Source organism: Taudactylus pleione, unplaced genomic scaffold (genome assembly GCF_031769625.1).
Source record: "Taudactylus pleione unplaced genomic scaffold, aTauple2 ptg000042l, whole genome shotgun sequence".
NCBI lineage: Eukaryota > Metazoa > Chordata > Amphibia > Anura > Myobatrachidae > Taudactylus > Taudactylus pleione.
In genome coordinates, this window is record NW_028284444.1 from 1,894,735 (window position 1) to 1,915,911 (window position 21,177).

General features: G+C 45.1%; 1 protein-coding gene across 1 annotated transcript in view; it reads right to left on the reverse strand.

The window, feature by feature from the left end:
- Positions 1-20,858, reverse strand: part of LOC148537907 (tumor necrosis factor receptor superfamily member 18-like) — a 45,973-nt gene extending 25,115 nt beyond the window's left edge. Inside the window, exons 1-3 of the mRNA XM_088460114.1 lie at positions 20,653-20,858; positions 16,792-16,926; positions 2,206-2,299 (exon numbers count right to left, since the gene is read on the reverse strand). Coding sequence (XP_088316240.1) covers positions 2,206-2,299; positions 16,792-16,926; positions 20,653-20,806 — 383 coding nt within the window. The 5' untranslated portion in view covers positions 20,807-20,858. The remainder of the gene's footprint in view (positions 1-2,205; positions 2,300-16,791; positions 16,927-20,652) is intronic.
- Between the last annotated feature and the right edge of the window lie 319 nt (positions 20,859-21,177).

The following is a 21,177-nucleotide window of genomic DNA, read 5'->3' on the forward strand; positions in this document are numbered from 1 at the left end:
TCAAAATATAATATTAAATTTTGATGTTAAAAGTTCTTTCATTTCTGGGTATTTGCAACAGACACAAATAGTGGGTTCGGGCCAGATAGGAATGTGCATTTAGAAATTGAGCTTATAATTAGCTTTATTTTTGTGTGATAATTACAATTGTACCTGTCTCCTACAATATGGGAATCCAGTTAGTGGACTGAGGGCCTGATTCAGAGACGGCCACAATGCTGATGTTTATGCAGTTGATCTGCGCATGTGTCAAGTAACATTACCATCGGCGGTCGCAGAGACTATTTTTCTGCAGTGTGAGAGGCAGTCAGGGAGCGTTTGGAGGAGGTAACAGAGGAGGGTCACAAAGTGCAGGCATGTAGCTACTGTTTTCGGGCTGTGTCGGAGACTGCAGCTGCAATCCCGTATGCGGAAAACATGGCTCTGGCGTATCTGTTCCCGCTGCCATTCTGCGCGACTATAGCAGATTATCGTAGAATCTGTGACCGGTACTGCATCTTTGTATGCAGACATTGAATTTGCAAAGCTGCCTGTGGGGATCTCTATACAAATCAAGACATCTGCGACATTTGTATATTTTTGCACATCCACTGCTTATACAGATGGTGGCTTTAGCATTGATCTCTGAATCAGGCCCTCAAACAATACTCAGGGGTATATTTATCAAAGTTTGATTTTGCATTCGATTTTATGTTCTATTTAGCTCACCTAAAATCAAATCGAATGTAGAATGTAGAAAATCCCTGTCAAAATCCCATATTTACTAAAATTTTAGTTTGGAAGCCTTTTCTAAATCGAATTCAGTTTGGTTTGATTTTGAATAGTGATTTCTTGTTCGATTTTGCATGCCCATGTCCAAATCGAACACAAAATCGAACACAAAATCCCCAAAATAATAGACCTGCTTCATGCTGGAATTTTTAGCATGATCAGGTGTGAGTTACACAGATGCATGTACAGATCAGTAAGATCCCTACATGCTTCTGTGTGTAATAAGATTGTAAAGTCTTAAAAAAAATAAAATAAAAATGACGTGGCTTCCCCCCCCTAAAAGTACAACCAGCACCAAGCTTTTCTAAACCAGTCCTGGTTGTGAAAATACAGGGGACAAAAGGCATAAGGGTTCCCCGTATATTGCACACACAGCACTGGGCTCAGTGAGCCAGTCCTGGTTTTGGAAATACGGGGACAAAAGATGTAGGGTCCCCCGTATTTTTCAAAACCAGCACTGTACTCTTTCTAGCGGGGGTGTAATTCCACAGCTAGGGTACTCTTTCACCGGGTCCCCCGGCCAAAGCATGATGCCTGTCTGCTAGTCACCCCAGGACCTCTCCAGGGCACCCCAGGCTTGGGATGATAGACCGGGGCTATCCCCGGCACCCCTGGCTGGTGGGTGCCGTGTTGATTGTGTAAAAAAATAGATTTAAAAATCTTGTCTTTTACAGTAAAACTAAAGGTCCCAGCAAGCCTCTCCCGCATGCTGGCACTTGGAGAACCACAAGTACCAGCATGCGGGGCATTAAGGGCCCGCTGGTATAGTACCTCTAGTTCACCTGCAAAATAAATATTAAAATAAGCACAGGACACACACACCGTGACAGTATGTGTTTATTACAGACACCCTGCTAGCCAGATGCAGGAGCTGTAGGTGAGCAGCGGTGCCAGCCACGGGGACCCCTAATTACGGCCCTGGATACAGCGCATGCGTTACACAGATAGGATACACAAGGATGCTATTGCTTTGGTGGCAGACGGTATCAGAAATGAAGAGGTAAAGTGATGGGCGGTGCTGAGTAGTGACTGGGAGGTGGCCTGAAGTAAATGCAAAAAAAGGCCATCTCATGGGCGTGTTATGGGCGTGTCATGGGAGTGTCAGTGAAAGCCAAAGAGGTCATGTACAGACAGAGAAACTGCAGCTGCCATAGGGCTGGTGGAAGTGTCGATGGTGCGCAAGATGGTGCATCGATGGTAGCATGTCAAGACACACAGATGGGTATTACAGCATGCAGAGATGCTGATTGTGGGGGTCTCAGTGCTTGCACATTCAGCCGCAGGCTAATACATCTGGATATTATAGCAGCCGCAACTCTGGCAACAGACACAAGAATGAACACAGTAATATCCATCTCTGAATTAGGCCCTCTGTAATTTAGTTTGTTCATCTACACTATAACATATTCAATATAATACTGGAAATATACTTACGCTTCACCAGGTTTGCAGATTCCATTTTGTACTTCTGAAAATGTTCCTTCTGGACATTTTTCACAAATATAATTATACATGGAGTTTTTTTGAACTAGGAATGAAGTGAACACATTTTGATGAGTTCAATATTTAAAAGTCTGGTGTAAATAATTATACATGTCTCTCTGTTATCTGTCACTTACTGTGCATTCACTTAATAATCTTATGTATCTATTTACTAAGCAGTTAGGAGACAGAGTGAAAAGTGATAAGAAAGTGATAAGGTACCTGCCAATCAGCTCCCAACTGGCATTTTCAAACACAGCCTGTGAGATGACAGTTGGGAGCTGATTGGCTGGCACCTTATCACTTTCTTATCACTTTTCACTCTGTCTCCTAACACTGCTTAGTAAATAGACCCCTTGGACTATTAGCCGGGCTGGAGCTGACTCATGAGCTCCACCTTCCATCTCCTGCACTGGGTGAAGGGAGAGACGTCAAGTCCCAAGCGGGATGGGAGCAGTGGACAGCGGCAGACGCAGGAGTGGGGATTCCGGTAAGTATAATTTTGTCTGTCTGTGTGTGTCTACATGTTTTATGTGTAAAAGGCAATACTACTGGGGCACTATATATTGGGCACTGCATAGGGGACACTATATGTTGGGCACTACTGGGGGCACTGCATAAAGAGCACTGCATAAAGGGCACTACTGAGGGTACTGTATATTGGTCACTGCATATGGGGCACTACTACTGGGGGCATTAAGGTGCATATGGAATGGAAAGGAATGCTCGGTGGTGTGTCATGTTGACATGCCGCCCACTTTTTTGGCACACGTCTACGGCGCACGCACATGGGGGGGCTCCATTTTTTACTCTTGCCCTGGCCTCCAAATACCCTAGTTACGCCACTGAGGACCAGTAACATCACTAGTATATCCTGACACCCCATAATGGTGCACAGGTAAATTTGCAATGTTAAGCATCCATAATAAGTAGGGGTGAGCGGGTTCGGATTTCTGAAATCCGAACCCCCCCGAGCCCCCCCGATCCGAGTCCGATCCGAGTCAGGCTCGACTTTTCCCGCCTGACTCGGATCTGAAATCGAGGCAAAACGTCATCTTCCCGCCTTCTGAGTCTCGCGGGTTTTGGATCCTATATAAGGTACACACGTCGGCGCCATTTTCTCACTCGGCTGTGGACAGTGAAGAGGGAGGGTGGGAGTTAGGGCTGTGTAGTGTAGTGTAGTGTAGTGCTGCTGTTGTCCACTACTTCAAAGTCCATAGGGGCTGGCTGTGTTGTGCTGTGCTGCTGTTGTTAATAGGGGCTGTGTCCACTACTTCAAAGTCCATAGGGGCTGGCTGGACTGTGTTGTGCAGTCAGTTCTCCATAGGGGCTGTGTCCACTCCAAAGTCCTGTGCAGTGTCCCAGTCCTAAAGGAGTGCTGTAGTGTTGTCCAGGGGGTGCTCTGTCCATCAGGGGTGCTCCCCCCAAGTGCTAAAAAAATAATATATTTTCTGTGTTTGTGAATTGTGTGCGCAGTAGCCGCATGTGCATCAACAAAGTAGTGCCAAGCGTGCGCCTGTGTCATAAGTAAAGGGCCGGCTGGCTTGACCGTTAAGGGTGCTGTAACCCCCGAAAGTACACTCCAGTCCAAACCAAAAAAAAAATTATTTTCTGTGTTTGTGAATTGTGTGCGCAGTAGCCGCACGTGCATCAACAAAGTAGTGCCAAGCGTGCGCCTGTGTCATAAGTAAAGGGCCGGCTGGCTTGACCATTAAGGGTGCTGTAACCCCCGAAAGTACACTCCAGTCCAAACCAAAAAAAAAATTATTTTCTGTGTTTGTGAATTGTGTGCGCAGTAGCCGCACGTGCATCAACAAAGTAGTGCCAAGCGTGCGCCTGTGTCATAAGTAAAGGGCCGGCTGGCTTGACCGTTAAGGGTGCTGTAACCCCCGAAAGTACACTCCAGTCCAAACCAAAAAAAAAATTATTTTCTGTGTTTGTGAATTGTGTGCGCAGTAGCCGCACGTGCATCAACAAAGTAGTGCCAAGCGTGCGCCTGTGTCATAAGTAAAGGGCCGGCTGGCTTGACCGTTAAAGGGTGCTGTAACCCCCAAAGTACACTCCAGTCCAAACCAAAAAAAAAATTATTTTCTGTGTTTGTGAATTGTGTGCGCAGTAGCCGCACGTGCATCAACAAAGTAGTGCCAAGCGTGCGCCTGTGTCATAAGTAAAGGGCCGGCTGGCTTGACCGTTAAGGGTGCTGTAACCCCCGAAAGTACACTCCAGTCCAAACCAAAAAAAAAATTATTTTCTGTGTTTGTGAATTGTGTGCGCAGTAGCCGCACGTGCATCAACAAAGTAGTGCCAAGCGTGCGCCTGTGTCATAAGTAAAGGGCCGGCTGGCTTGACCGTTAAAGGGTGCTGTAACCCCCGAAAGTACACTCCAGTCCAAACCAAAAAAAAATTATTTTCTGTGTTTGTGAATTGTGTGCGCAGTAGCCGCACGTGCATCAACAAAGTAGTGCCAAGAGTGCGCCTGTGTCATAAGTAAAGGGCCGGCTGGCTTGACCGTTAAGGGTGCTGTAACCCCCGAAAGTACACTCCAGTCCAAACCAAAAAAAAAAATATTTTCTGTGTTTGTGAATTGTGTGCGCAGTAGCCGCACGTGCATCAACAAAGTAGTGCCAAGCGTGCGCCTGTGTCATAAGTAAAGGGCCGGCTGGCTTGACCGTTAAGGGTGCTGTAACCCCCGAAAGTACACTCCAGTCCAAACCCCAAAAAAAATTATTTTCTGTGTTTGTGAATTGTGTGCGCAGTAGCCGCACGTGCATCAACAAAGTAGTGCCAAGCGTGCGCCTGTGTCATAAGTAAAGGGCCGGCTGGCTTGACCGTTAAGGGTGCTGTAACCCCCGAAAGTACACTCCAGTCCAAACCAAAAAAAAAATTATTTTCTGTGTTTGTGAATTGTGTGCGCAGTAGCCGCACGTGCATCAACAAAGTAGTGCCAAGCGTGCGCCTGTGTCATAAGTAAAGGGCCGGCTGGCTTGACCGTTAAGGGTGCTGTAACCCCCGAAAGTACACTCCAGTCCAAACCAAAAAAAAAATTATTTTCTGTGTTTGTGAATTGTGTGCGTAGTAGCCGCACGTGCATCAACAAAGTAGTGCCAAGCGTGCGCCTGTGTCATAAGTAAAGGGCCGGCTGGCTTGACCGTTAAGGGTGCTGTAACCCCCGAAAGTACACTCCAGTCCAAACCAAAAAAAAAATTATTTTCTGTGTTTGTGAATTGTGTGCGCAGTAGCCGCACGTGCATCAACAAAGTAGTGCCAAGCGTGCGCCTGTGTCATAAGTAAAGGGCCGGCTGGCTTGACCGTTAAAGGGTGCTGTAACCCCCAAAGTACACTCCAGTCCAAACCAAAAAAAAAATTATTTTCTGTGTTTGTGAATTGTGTGCGCAGTAGCCGCACGTGCATCAACAAAGTAGTGCCAAGCGTGCGCCTGTGTCATAAGTAAAGGGCCAGCTGGCTTGACCGTTAAGGGTGCTGTAACCCCCGAAAGTACACTCCAGTCCAAACCAAAAAAAAAATTATTTTCTGTGTTTGTGAATTGTGTGCGCAGTAGCCACACGTGCATCAACAAAGTAGTGCCAAGCGTGCGCCTGTGTCATAAGTAAAGGGCCGGCTGGCTTGACCGTTAAAGGGTGCTGTAACCCCCGAAAGTACACTCCAGTCCAAACCAAAAAAAAATTATTTTCTGTGTTTGTGAATTGTGTGCGCAGTAGCCGCACGTGCATCAACAAAGTAGTGCCAAGCGTGCGCCTGTGTCATAAGTAAAGGGCCGGCTGGCTTGACCGTTAAGGGTGCTGTAACCCCCGAAAGTACACTCCAGTCCAAACCAAAAAAAAAATTATTTTCTGTGTTTGTGAATTGTGTGCGCAGTAGCCGCACGTGCATCAACAAAGTAGTGCCAAGCGTGCGCCTGTGTCATAAGTAAAGGGCCGGCTGGCTTGACCGTTAAGGGTGCTGTAACCCCCGAAAGTACACTCCAGTCCAAACCCAAAAAAAAATTATTTTCTGTGTTTGTGAATTGTGTGCGCAGTAGCCGCACGTGCATCAACAAAGTAGTGCCAAGCGTGCGCCTGTGTCATAAGTAAAGGGCCGGCTGGCTTGACCGTTAAGGGTGCTGTAACCCCCGAAAGTACACTCCAGTCCAAACCAAAAAAAAAATTATTTTCTGTGTTTGTGAATTGTGTGCGCAGTAGCCGCACGTGCATCAACAAAGTAGTGCCAAGCGTGCGCCTGTGTCATAAGTAAAGGGCCGGCTGGCTTGACCGTTAAAGGGTGCTGTAACCCCCAAAGTACACTCCAGTCCAAACCAAAAAAAAAATTATTTTCTGTGTTTGTGAATTGTGTGCGCAGTAGCCGCACGTGCATCAACAAAGTAGTGCCAAGCGTGCGCCTGTGTCATAAGTAAAGGGCCGGCTGGCTTGACCGTTAAGGGTGCTGTAACCCCCGAAAGTACACTCCAGTCCAAACCAAAAAAAAAATTATTTTCTGTGTTTGTGAATTGTGTGTGCAGTAGCCACACGTGCATCAACAAAGTAGTGCCAAGCGTGCGCCTGTGTCATAAGTAAAGGGCCGGCTGGCTTGACCGTTAAAGGGTGCTGTAACCACCGAAAGTACACTCCAGTCCAAACCAAAAAAAAATTATTTTCTGTGTTTGTGAATTGTGTGCGCAGTAGCCGCACGTGCATCAACAAAGTAGTGCCAAGAGTGCGCCTGTGTCATAAGTAAAGGGCCGGCTGGCTTGACCGTTAAAGGGTGCTGTAACCCCCGAAAGTACACTCCAGTCCAAACCAAAAAAAAATTATTTTCTGTGTTTGTGAATTGTGTGCGCAGTAGCCGCACGTGCATCAACAAAGTAGTGCCAAGCGTGCGCCTGTGTCATAAGTAAAGGGCCGGCTGGCTTGACCGTTAAGGGTGCTGTAACCCCCGAAAGTACACTCCAGTCCAAACCAAAAAAAAAATTATTTTCTGTGTTTGTGAATTGTGTGCGCAGTAGCCGCACGTGCATCAACAAAGTAGTGCCAAGCGTGCGCCTGTGTCATAAGTAAAGGGCCAGCTGGCTTGACCGTTAAGGGTGCTGTAACCCCCGAAAGTACACTCCAGTCCAAACCCAAAAAAAAATTATTTTCTGTGTTTGTGAATTGTGTGCGCAGTAGCCGCACGTGCATCAACAAAGTAGTGCCAAGCGTGCGCCTGTGTCATAAGTAAAGGGCCGGCTGGCTTGACCGTTAAGGGTGCTGTAACCCCCGAAAGTACACTCCAGTCCAAACCAAAAAAAAAATTATTTTCTGTGTTTGTGAATTGTGTGCGCAGTAGCCGCACGTGCATCAACAAAGTAGTGCCAAGCGTGCGCCTGTGTCATAAGTAAAGGGCCGGCTGGCTTGACCGTTAAGGGTGCTGTAACCCCCGAAAGTACACTCCAGTCCAAACCAAAAAAAAAATTATTTTCTGTGTTTGTGAATTGTGTGCGTAGTAGCCGCACGTGCATCAACAAAGTAGTGCCAAGCGTGCGCCTGTGTCATAAGTAAAGGGCCGGCTGGCTTGACCGTTAAGGGTGCTGTAACCCCCGAAAGTACACTCCAGTCCAAACCAAAAAAAAAATTATTTTCTGTGTTTGTGAATTGTGTGCGCAGTAGCCGCACGTGCATCAATAAAGTAGTGCCAAGCGTGCGCCTGTGTCATAAGTAAAGGGCCGGCTGGCTTGACCGTTAAAGGGTGCTGTAACCCCCAAAGTACACTCCAGTCCAAACCAAAAAAAAAATTATTTTCTGTGTTTGTGAATTGTGTGCGCAGTAGCCGCACGTGCATCAACAAAGTAGTGCCAAGCGTGCGCCTGTGTCATAAGTAAAGGGCCAGCTGGCTTGACCGTTAAGGGTGCTGTAACCCCCGAAAGTACACTCCAGTCCAAACCAAAAAAAAAATTATTTTCTGTGTTTGTGAATTGTGTGCGCAGTAGCCACACGTGCATCAACAAAGTAGTGCCAAGCGTGCGCCTGTGTCATAAGTAAAGGGCCGGCTGGCTTGACCGTTAAAGGGTGCTGTAACCCCCGAAAGTACACTCCAGTCCAAACCAAAAAAAAATTCTTTTCTGTGTTTGTGAATTGTGTGCGCAGTAGCCGCACGTGCATCAACAAAGTAGTGCCAAGCGTGCGCCTGTGTCATAAGTAAAGGGCCGGCTGGCTTGACCGTTAAGGGTGCTGTAACCCCCGAAAGTACACTCCAGTCCAAACCAAAAAAAAAATTATTTTCTGTGTTTGTGAATTGTGTGCGCAGTAGCCGCACGTGCATCAACAAAGTAGTGCCAAGCGTGCGCCTGTGTCATAAGTAAAGGGCCGGCTGGCTTGACCGTTAAGGGTGCTGTAACCCCCGAAAGTACACTCCAGTCCAAACCAAAAAAAAAATTATTTTCTGTGTTTGTGAATTGTGTGCGCAGTAGCCGCACGTGCATCAACAAAGTAGTGCCAAGCGTGCGCCTGTGTCATAAGTAAAGGGCCGGCTGGCTTGACCGTTAAGGGTGCTGTAACCCCCGAAAGTACACTCCAGTCCAAACCAAAAAAAAAATTATTTTCTGTGTTTGTGAATTGTGTGCGCAGTAGCCGCACGTGCATCAACAAAGTAGTGCCAAGCGTGCGCCTGTGTCATAAATAAAGGGCCGGCTGGCTTGACCGTTAAAGGGTGCTGTAACCCCCAAAGTACACTCCAGTCCAAACCAAAAAAAAAATTATTTTCTGTGTTTGTGAATTGTGTGCGCAGTAGCCGCACGTGCATCAACAAAGTAGTGCCAAGCGTGCGCCTGTGTCATAAGTAAAGGGCCGGCTGGCTTGACCGTTAAGGGTGCTGTAACCCCCGAAAGTACACTCCAGTCCAAACCAAAAAAAAAATTATTTTCTGTGTTTGTGAATTGTGTGCGCAGTAGCCACACGTGCATCAACAAAGTAGTGCCAAGCGTGCGCCTGTGTCATAAGTAAAGGGCCGGCTGGCTTGACCGTTAAAGGGTGCTGTAACCACCGAAAGTACACTCCAGTCCAAACCAAAAAAAAATTATTTTCTGTGTTTGTGAATTGTGTGCGCAGTAGCCGCACGTGCATCAACAAAGTAGTGCCAAGAGTGCGCCTGTGTCATAAGTAAAGGGCCGGCTGGCTTGACCGTTAAAGGGTGCTGTAACCCCCGAAAGTACACTCCAGTCCAAACCAAAAAAAAATTATTTTCTGTGTTTGTGAATTGTGTGCGCAGTAGCCGCACGTGCATCAACAAAGTAGTGCCAAGAGTGCGCCTGTGTCATAAGTAAAGGGCCGGCTGGCTTGACCGTTAAAGGGTGCTGTAACCCACAAAGTACACTCCAGTCCAAACCAAAAAAAAAATTTTTTTCTGTGTTTAGCCGCACGTATATATCAAATCGATATAACATAAATGGAGGACCAAACTTTCTCCGATAAAAATAAAATAGAGAAAGATCAAGAACCACTTCCTCCTAGTGCTGAAGCTGCTGCCACTAGTCATGACATAGACGATAACATGCCATCAACGTCGTCTGCCAAGGCCGATGCCCAATGTCATAGTAGAGGGCACATACAATCCCAAATGGCAAAGTTCAGGAAAATGACCTTGAAAAAGACATTTAAATCAGCTGAAGAGAAACGTAAACTTGCCAATATGCCATTTACGACACGGAGTGGCAAGGAACGGCTAAGGTCGATCCCTAGTATGTTCATGACTAGTGGTTCAGCTTCACATGACGATGGAAGCCCTCCTCCCACTAAAAAAATCAGAAGAGTTAAGCTGGCAAAGGCACAGCGAAGAACTGTGCTTTCTAAGAAGATATCACAAATCCCCAAGGAGAGTCCAAGTGTGGTGGTGGTTGCGATGCCTGACCTTCCCAGCACTGGACGGGAAGAGGTGGCTCTTTCCACCATTTGCACGCCCCCTGCAAGTGCTGAAAGGAGCACCCACAGTCCACTTGCTGATATGCAAATTGAAGATGTCACTGTTGAAGTACAACAGGATGAGGATACTGGTGTAGCTGGCGCTGAGGAGGAAGTTGGCGAGGAGGATTCTGATGGTGATGTGGTTTGTTTAAATCAGGCTCCGGGGGAGACAGTTGTTGTCCGTGGGATGAAAAAGCCCATCACGGTCATGCCTGGGCAGAAGACCAAACATTCCACCTCTTTGGTCTGGCAATATTTCTATCCAAATCCGGACAACAACTGTCTTGCCATATGTACCATATGTAAAGGTGAAATAAGTAGGGGTAGGGACGTCAACCACCTAGGAACATCCTCCCTTATACGGCACCTGCAGTGCGTTCATAAAAAGTTACTGTCAAGTTCAGAAACTTTGGCTAAGACCGTAAGCAGTCCAGGGACACCTAAATCCCGTTGTCCTGTTGTATCCAAGCGCCTGCAAACCACACCATCAACTCCCTCCTCGTCAATTTCCTCCTTAGTCAGGATCGGAAGTAGTCCTGCAGGCCATGTCACTGGCATGACTGACTCTCCTATCCGGGATTCCTCCGGAGGATCCTGCATTGCTACGCCTACTGCTGCCGGTGCTGCTGTTGCTGCTGCTGGGAGTCGTTCATCATCCCAGAGAGGAAGTAGGAACACCACTACTTTTACTAAACAATTGACCCTCCAACAGTCCTTAGCGAGGAGGATGAAGTACGACAGCAGTCATCCTGAAGCAAAACGTATAACTGAGGCCTTGACTGCTATGTTGGTGTTAGACGTGCGTCCGGTATCCGCCATTAGTGCAGTGGGATTTAGACAATTGATGGAGGTAGTGTGTCCCCGGTTCCAAATCCCGTCTAGATTCCACTTCACTAGGCAGGCGATACCGAGACTGTACAGAAACGTCAGAAAAAGTGTCCTCAGTGTCCTGAAAAATGCCGTTGTACACAATGTCCACTTAACCACGGACATGTGGACAAGTGGAACAGGGCAGACTAAGGACTATATGACTGTGACAGCCCACTGGGTAGATGTATCACCTTACCCAGCAACAGCAGCAGCGTCACCAGTAGCAGCATCTCAGAAACGCCAGCTCGTTACAAGGCAGGCTACGCTGTGTATCACCGGTTTCAGTAAGAGGCACACCGCCGACAACCTCTTAGAGAAACTGAGGGAAATCATCGCCCAGTGGCTTACCCCACTTAGACTCTCCTGGGGATTTGTGATATCTGACAACGCCACCAATATTGTGCGGGCATTACATCTGGGCAAATTCCAGCACGTCCCATGTTTTGCTCACACAATAAACTTGGTGGTGCAGAATTTTCTGAAAAGCGACAGGCGCGTGCAGGAGACGCTTTGGGTGGCCCGAAAAATTTCTGGCCACTTTCGCCATTCAGCGACTGCGTGCCGAAGACTGGAGCGCCAGCAAACACTCTTGAACCTGCCCCGCCATCACCTGAAGCAAGAGGTTGTGACGCGGTGGAACTCAACCCTCTATATGCTTCAGAGGATGGAGGAGCAGCAAAAGGCCATACAAGCCTATACATCCACCTATGACATAGGCAAAGGAGGGGGTATGCACCTGACTCAAGCGCAGTGGAGAATGATTTCCGTGTTGTGCAAGGTTCTCCAGCCCTTCGAACTTGCCACACGTGAAGTCAGTTCAGACACTGCCAGCTTGAGTCAGGTCATTCCCCTCATCAGGCTTTTGCAGAAGCAGCTGGAGAAAGTGAAGGAGGAGCTAAGACGGAGCGATTCCGCTCGGCATGTGGGACTTGTGGATGAAGCCCTTCATTCGCTTTGCCAGGATTCCAGGGTGGTCAATCTGTTGAAATCAGACCACTACGTTTTGGCCACCGTGCTCGATCCTAGGTTTAAAGCCTATGTGGTGTCTCTCTTTCCGGCCGACACAAGCCTGCAGAGGTGCAAAGACCTGCTGGTGAACACACTGTCAGCTGAAGCGGAACGTGACACGTCAACGGCTCCTTCTTCATTTTCTCCTGCAACTGGGGCTGCCAGGAAAAAACTTAGGTATCCTAAGCAACCCGCTGGCGGTGATGCAGGGCAGGCAGGACCAAGTTTGGACATCTGGTCCGGACTGAAGGACCTGGCAACAATTTCTGACATGTCTACTGTCACTGCATATGATACTGTCACCATTGACAGAATGGTGGAGGATTACATCGGTGACAGCATCCAAGTAGGCATGGCAGACAGTCCATACCTGTACTGGCAGGAAAAAGAGGCAATTTGGAGGCCCCTGTACAAACTGGCTCTATTTTACCTGAGTTGCCCCCCCTCCAGTGTGTACTCCGAAAGAGTGTTTAGTGCAGCCGGGAACCTTGTCAGCGAAAGGCGTAGGAGGTTGCTTCCACAGAATGTGGAGAAGATGATGTTCATCAAAATGAATTATCAGCTCTTCCAGGGAGACCAGCCTCCAGAAGGTACAGAGGGACCTGTGGTGGTGGATTCAAGTGGGGACGAGTTAATACTTTGTGAGGATGAGGATGTACACACTGAAGAGGGTGAGGAATCGGTGGATGAGGAGGATGAGGATGACATCTTGCCTCCATAGAGCCAGTTTGTGCAGGGACACATTAATTGCCAGCTTGTTTTGTGGGGGCCCAAACGAACCAATCATTTCAGCCACAGTTGTGTGGCAGACCCTGGCGCTGAAATGATTGGTTTGTTAAAGTGTGCATGTCCTGTTTATACAACATAAGGGTGGGTGGGAGGGCCCAAGGACAATTCCATCTTGCACCTCTTTTTTTTCTTTGCATTATGTACAGTTTGGGGCCTAGTTTTTCAAACTGCCATCCTGTCTGCCACTGCAGTTTCACGCCTAGATGGGTCACGTGTTTGTGCCGCCCACTCGTGTCGCTTAGCATAGTCATCCAGCTACCTCGGTGCAACGTTTTGGACATAAAAACACTATTGTGAGGTGTGAGGTGTTCAGAATAGACTGGAAATGAGTGGAAATTAAGGTTATTGAGGTTAATAATAGCATAGGAGCAGAAAAACCTACAAATTCTGTGATTTTAGCTGTTTTTATGCTTTTTTAAAAAAAAATACAGATCCAAAACACAAAACCCAGAACCCAAAACACGGAAGGGTGGTTTTGGCAAAACCAATCCAGATCCAAAACACGAAGAAAGATCCAGATCCAAAACCAAAACACAAAACACGAAAAGTGGCCGGTGCACACCCCTAATAATAAGTGGAAATGTGTGCAGCTGAACATTGCAGAACGTGTACTGGTACATCGCCACTGATTGAATAGCTGCCTCCCTGAAATGTAATAACGAAAATCTAAACACATTCTAGACATCACCAAGGTTTATCCAGACCACTGGTTCTCATCTCCAGTCCTCAATTACCCCCACCATGTCATGTTTTGTTGATTTCTTTATTCATGCACAGGTGAGTTAATTTATGTTGCTTGGTCAGTAATTATCCCACCTATTTCCACATATAGAAATCATCAAAACATGACCTGTTGGGAATACTTGAGGGTTGAGGTTGAGAACCACTGATCTAGACCAGTGTTTCCTAATTCCAGCCCTCAGGGAATACAGTGCATGTTTTCAATGTCTTTTGCTGGTGCACAGGTGTTTTCATTACTGACTGACACATTTAAAAAGATCCACAGGTGGTACAAATGCTTACACTTATACTGTAATTCTCTGAGACCAGGCCAAAAGGGACTGTTGTAGTTCTACGGGTACTGGAGTTGTGAAACACTGATTTAGCCAGTGCCTTGACGTACTGTATTGTCTAAGCAGCAAAATCTCATAGAAGGTATTGTGTAGAATTATGAACCTTGCTTGATTCTACTGTGTGGAGGGGCAGATCTAGGTCTTCTCAAGCCTTACTAGTGTCCAAAATTAATGAAGGACAAGGCTACATGCCAACAATTTTAATGATTCAAAAAATATCTTAAATGAGCTTTTTAATCATGCACACATCATACAAAAGGCAAACATTTCTGGGCTAAACAATGGCCCCTTCCTCAGTGCATGAATAAAAAGCTAATGTGAAATATTTTTAATAAGTAAAATTGTTGGTATGTAGCCTTGGCCTTCGTTTATTTTAAGCAGCATAGTCTCCATGGAAATATTACAGTGTTGACAACATTGTGCAGTTGATCACGCATACGCTAGCAGTGTTGTGTTTTTCTGATCTCCACATACACTATGTAGACAAAAGTGATTGGACAGCCCGCATAAGCAAAATGCATACCATTGCACATGAGTTCCAAATGGCCACTAATGTGGCGGTTTCGACAAGAACATTTCATAGGGAGGCCCATGCATTTGCAGTTCTATGGAAACAACAAATTTTTTTATGGGGACGACAATGCCACCTGTCATGTTTCCATGGCGATACTGGACTGGTATACAGAAACTTCGGTAACTCGGATAGACTGGCAAGCTCAGAGTCCAGATCTTAACCCCATTGAGAACTTATGGGACGAATTGGAGCGATGGGAGCTTTCTAGGCCACTCAACCTTCTTTAGTGTCACAGTTGGCCACTGAATGGCAAAACACACCGTCTGCTGTTCTCCAGGAACTTGTAGACAGTTTGCCAGGAAGCGTGTATCCAGTAATCACTGCACGTGGTGGACCTACAAAGTACTGATGTCAATAAAATCTTGTTCATATATATGACGTCAGTGTCCAGTCACTTTTGTCTACATAGTGTATAATCCCTGGCCAAATAATTGTACCATCTGTAGATCTATTCAAATGTGTCAGTCAGTATTAAATACACCTGCGCTCTATCTAGGGGATGTGGAAAACATGCTCTGCTAGTGGTCTCTGAGTTCTGCATTTGGGAAAACTGCTCTACAACATACAGTCAGGTTCATAAATATTGGGACATTGACAGAATTGTCATATTTTGGCCTCTATTCACCAACACAATGGCTTTGAAATGAAACAAACAAGATGTGCTTTAACTGCAGACTTTCAGATTTAATTTGAGGGTAATTACCTCCAAATCAGGTGAACGGTGTAGGAATTACAACGGTTTCTGTATGTGCCTCCCACTTTTTAAGGGGCCAAAAGTAATGGGACAAACTAAACAATCCTAAATCTAACTTTCACTTTTTAATACTTTGTTGCAAATCCTTTGCAGGCAATTACAGCCTGAAGTCTGGAAATGCATAGACATCACCAGACGCTGGGTTTCATCCCTGGTGATGCTCTGCCAGGCCTCTACTGCAAATATCTTCAGTTCTTGCTTGTTCTTGGGGCATTTTCCCTTCAGTTTTGTCTTCATCAAGTGAAATGCATGCTCAATCGGATTCAGGTCAGGGGATTGACTTGGCCATTGCATAACATTACACTTTTTAGCCTTAAAAAACTCTTTGGTTGCTTTTGCAGTATGCTTCGGGTCATTGTCCATCTGCACTGTGAAGCGCCATCCAATGAGTTCTGAAGCATTTGACTGAATATGAGCATATAATATTGCCCGAAACACTTCAAAATTCATTCTGCTGCTTTTGTCAGCAGTCACATCATCAATAAATACAAGGGAACCTGTTCCATTGGCAGCCATACATGCCCACGCCATAACACTACCACCACCATGCTTCACTGATGAGGTGGTATGTTTTGGATCATGAGCAGTTCCTTTCCTTCTCCTTAGTCTTCTCTTCCCATCACTCTGGTACAAGTTGATCTTTGTCTCATCTGTTCATAGGATGTTGTTCCAGAACTGTAATGGCTTTTTTAGATTTTGTTTGGCAAACTCTAATCTGGTCTTCCTGTTTTTGTGGCTCACCAATGGTTTGCATCTTTTGGTGAACCCTCTATATTCACTCTTGTGAAGTCTTCTCTTGATTGTTGACTTTGACACATATACATCTACCTCCTGGAGAGTGTTCTTGATTTGGCCAACTGTTGTGAAGGGGTTTTTCTTCACCAGGGAAATAATTCTTCTGTCATCCACCACAGTTGTTTTCCGTGGTCTTCCAGGTCTTTTGGTGTTGCTGAGATCTCCGGTGCGTTCTTTCTTTTTAAGAATGTTCCAAACAGTTGATTTGGCCACACCTAATGTTTTTGCTATCTCTCTGATGGGTTTGTTTTGATTTTTCAGCCTAATGATGGCTTGCTTCACTGATAGTGACAGCTCTTTGGATCTCATATTGAGAGTCGACATCAACTGATTCCAAATGCAAATGTCACACCTAGAATCAACTCCAGACCTTTTACCTGCTTAATTGATAATGAAATAACGAGGGAATAGCCCACACCTGTCCATGAAATAGCTTTTGAGTTGATAGTCCCATTACTTTTGGCCCCTTAAAAAGTGGGAGGCACATATTGAAACCGTTGTAATTCCTACACCGTTCACCCGATTTGGATGTAATTACCCTCAAATTAAATCTGAAAGTCTGCAGTTAAAGCACATCTTGTTTATTTCATTTCAAAAACATTGTGGTGGTGAATGGAGGCCAAAATCTGAAAATTCTGTCAATGTCCCAATATTTATGGACCTGACTGTATATCACTGTTTAACACATTGATTGGAAACATGTGGTGTCAAGGTTGACTGTATCTGTTGTCACAACATATTTATTACCTGTTATATTAAGCTGCTGGCCCTTCGCACAGTTCGGCACCCGAGTGCATTGAGCACAACTTTCTGTTAAACAACGATGACCTTGAGCACAACGACATTCTACCCGCTGTGTGTCACAGGGTTGTTTAGGGTTATCTGCAAATGAAAAAATGTTACTGACATCTTACAATTGCCCCCTTTATAAAGGGAACTCATATTTGACCAGATAGAAAACTGTAGCTTAGAAACTTTGTGCTATTTTCCACTTTGTATTGTCTGTCAGGCATGCAATGCAATTGGCCATCCACCCTGGAATAACTGAACACATTTTATTTCTTCCAGTTGTACTTCACTAAAAAGGGGATTTTGTAGGTTCATATTGCGAAATATAAATCAAAGCTTCAGGCACATTGTCTACATGTAGACCTACTTGCCGACAATCAGCTCCAGCCTTCCGGGAGGGAGCTGATTGTCGGCTAATAGCAGGGGGCGGGGCCAGCCATTGGGTCGGAGCTGGGGGCGAGGGCGGCCATTTGCTGTCACACTGGGGGCGGGGCCGCACGATCGCATCATCGTGACTCCGCCCCCTCTTCACAATGCTGTTATTTTCAGCATTGTGAAGCAGGGGGCGGGGCCACGATGACGCGATTCTGCGCGAATCGCGTCACCGGGCCCCCCGCTGCGGGGGTTTCCGTTTTTTTCAGGGGGGAGGTAGGGAGGGTCACAAGCTTCCGGCTTGCCTGCCTTTCCGGGGGGCCGGGAGCGGCACCCGAAAATCGGGAGGCTCCCAGCCAAATCGGGAGGGTAGGCAAGCCTGCATGTAGAGCTGACAGAAGGCTCCTTTCAGCCTGATGGGTGTTATATCTCGAGCCTTATCCAGTCTTTGAATACTAGTCAGGCCAATTGGAAGAATTTGTGGGGAGATTTCTGGGCACAGCAGACTTTATAGTGGCTGGACTAGCAAGAATGAGGCCAGCCTTAGAGAAGGGAATAATATAAAAAAATATTGATTGTTTCAATATTTCCTCCATTGGCTAATATCTAAATAAAAAGTATGTTAAGGAACATAGATTTTTCACTGCTGTAATCATTTATTTTTACATTACAAAACATCTGCATCAGTTATTAAGAATAGGGTTGATATGAGTGTCACCTGGTTGAACTGACCAATCAGCGTTGCGTCAGTCAGAGAGATAGGGGTCCATTTACTAAGCTGTGTTAGAAAACAGAGTGAAAAGTGATAAGGTGCCAGACAATCAGCTCCCAACTGTCATTTTTCAAACACAGCCTGTGAGGTGACAGTTGGGAGCTGATTGGCTGGCACCTTATCACTTTTCACTCTGTCTCCTAACACTGTTTAGTAAATAGTTCCCATAGACATGACAGTGCCATGCTGAGTCTACTGTGTCTGCTGCTAGAGTCTAAAGCTGGGCACACACCTGAATGACGATGGTTATTCCGATCAGCCGTGGACTATATATCGAACAATATATATTGTATAATGTGCATCTAGCTTAAGTCCCAAGTTGGGGGGAAGGAGGTTGTCTGGGGAAGTTGGCTGCTGGAGTTAATCAAAAAAGAGCACATTAGAAAAGAAAATCAATAATGAGAGAACATTGAAACCTCACTATTGATTAGGAATCACCTCTAGTATGTGGTAAATTGATAAAGCCAATATTTCTGCATCCTTTTCCTATCATGTTCTCATTCTCTTTGTTTGTAGAATTTTCTCTCTGCTCTGTCTTATCATGCAGGGGCGTGGAACAGATCAGCCATGTTAATTGTGCATTAGCCAGCATGCTCTCCTTCCCAGTAGGGCTTGGCAGATATGCGGTAGTTCCGCATCACTATCCCAATAAATGGATGATTTGTTTTCATTTAGATATGGGATGAAGGAGCAGCAGAAACCTTTTGAACTTTATACTATGGGCAGGAAGCTGCCCACCTGTTATTTTATTTATTAGTCTCTGCAGTTTTGATTGTGCTAGTATGCCACCATTTTTCCTTTCCCAGTTTGAAAAGTTATCAATAAATGATGGCAGTATTTTACATGCTAAAATCAGTGTATTGTGTTTTTATTACTTACAAGTTCAGGGCTTAGAGGGCATCTTGAAGTAGTTTAAAATGATAGTCTTGCTGTCCCCTCATTCTCATGATTAATTTGCACAATAAATAAGGCTACAGTATTAAAAACATTGGAAAGGCTGGTGATGGGGGGACTTTTCATGTAATAAATTATATATTTGCTAGAGATGTGCGGGTGCGGTTCTCAGAGAACCGAAAATAATCGAATTTAGGGGTTCTGAGTCAAACCAAGTCCTGCTTCAGATCTCCCGTGGTTTGGAACTCGGATTTAAAAACCAAACTTGGGTTTTGGATTGCATGCTAACAGGTCAAAGTGATGTAATTTTAGCTGTTTTTTTATTTGTTTTTTAACAAAATACAGACCCCAAACCAAAACTAAAACACGAAGATGAATCCAGATCCAAAACCAAAACACGGGAGTCGGCGCACTTCTCTCATTTTTGCACAGTGCACCTCTTCTTATTCTCCCACCTCACCACACACCTACTCTAGCTGCTTTTGTAGTTTGCATTGTTGTCTCCACATAGGGATTAAGGGCCTGATTCAGAGCCGCTCGCTAGATGTGTACGGAAATTGCGTAGGCAGTGCTACCGCACAGCAATGCATTAACATGCCCAGTATTTCTTAGACAGCGATCACATAGTGTATGCAGACACCCACCAGCCTATTTTAAGACGCCCACTTGTGCACGTCATCTCTAGGAAGTATATGCAACTATTGGTACATCGGGTAACATTGGATGTGATCGCAGCGCTTGAGGTTCACCATACCCTGCCGCAGGCACTGCGAGCACTTCAGTGTACAAACAAGCCAGGTGACGTGTACTATGATGCTGTCTTTTAATTATGCACTACCCAATATATTAGATGATGGTCCTCTAAACATACCCACATATGCAACAGTTCAATGAATATTAATTGAAAGACCTCTACACACATTACCTTAACCTGCAGTTTTTTGGTTTTGACAAAACCACCCTGAAATGTTATGGTTCAGATTTAGTTTTAGTTTTTGCTTTAAAATTGATAAAAACAGGTAAAATAATGTTACTTGGACCTGTTTTATATGCAATCCAAAAGAGATTAGTTTTTTAAATCCAAGTTCCGAACTTACAGCATACCAGAACCTAGACTTTGTTCTACTCAGAACCCCAAAAGCGATCCTAGCCAGGACTAGATTCGACTCAGAACCCCTAAGTTCGGGTGTGTTCGTTTTTCAGGAAAACCAAACCGCACATCTGTAATTATAAGAAAAACATTGCACATTCTAAGAATACCCTTCTACTAGTTCTACAAAGTCAGTAACAGTTATACCACAACCCAAGCAGACAGCAGGAAAGTACTGTCACCATAAAGTGTACTTGAATTTCCTAGTTAAAAGCCCACCATAACCTATCACCATAAAACCTGTAATGCGTATGCTTTGCATTGCTGATCCATCCTTAATGACATCTGTCCCCACAAAACAATTTTTTATTTCGGCTAATACAGGAGTTGATTTGTGGGTGTTTACAGTGCACCTCAGACTTTGGCAATATACATTATTTAAATTAATTTAATTACATTATTATGATTACAAACAGTGCATGGTCAGACCATTGTGCAAAATAAATACTAAAATAAAAATGCAAACTGGATATACAAAGGGGTCAATATTTAAAAAGCAATAAAATAAAGAAAAGCAAAATATCTATAGTAATTAAATATCCTAAAGTACAGTATTATATAGTTATTTTAGAGACTATTTGAAGCAGTGGTTACGTTATAAAATAGTTAATATGGATTAAGTTATACTCACATTGTAGACATTTTTGGCAGCATATTGGCCCTTCTTTGGTGTGAAGCTGATACTCATTCTCAGGGCATTCCTCAGTTGCAATTATGGCAATTCTGTCCATCAGCACCACATACCATAGTCCTAACATTAACACCATCTTCAAGGTGAGACTCATTTTCAAGCTACTGTATTATTATAGTATTAAACAGGTCCTGTTGCTGCGGACCCTAAACAATTACTTCCAAGTGATTGTGGCTTTAAATGTACTTTTTGTTTAATATTTTATGCAGTACAGTATGTGTGCTTTGGTAGAGTGCCATGCCTATCTTATATATCTTGGTGGGAGGATTAGGAAGTGAACAGTAGACACATTTCCTGCTGTGGTTTGGTGATCTTGGGCCTGATTCAGCCTCAGATGGAATTGTACGCAGCTTTTCAATTCCGTCCTTGCAGATATGGTAATGCGGGGGGGGGGGATGCGCTGCACAACCTAATTGTAGTTCTGTTGCAGTAAACAGGGGGGAAGCTGATGCACATTCTAAGTAC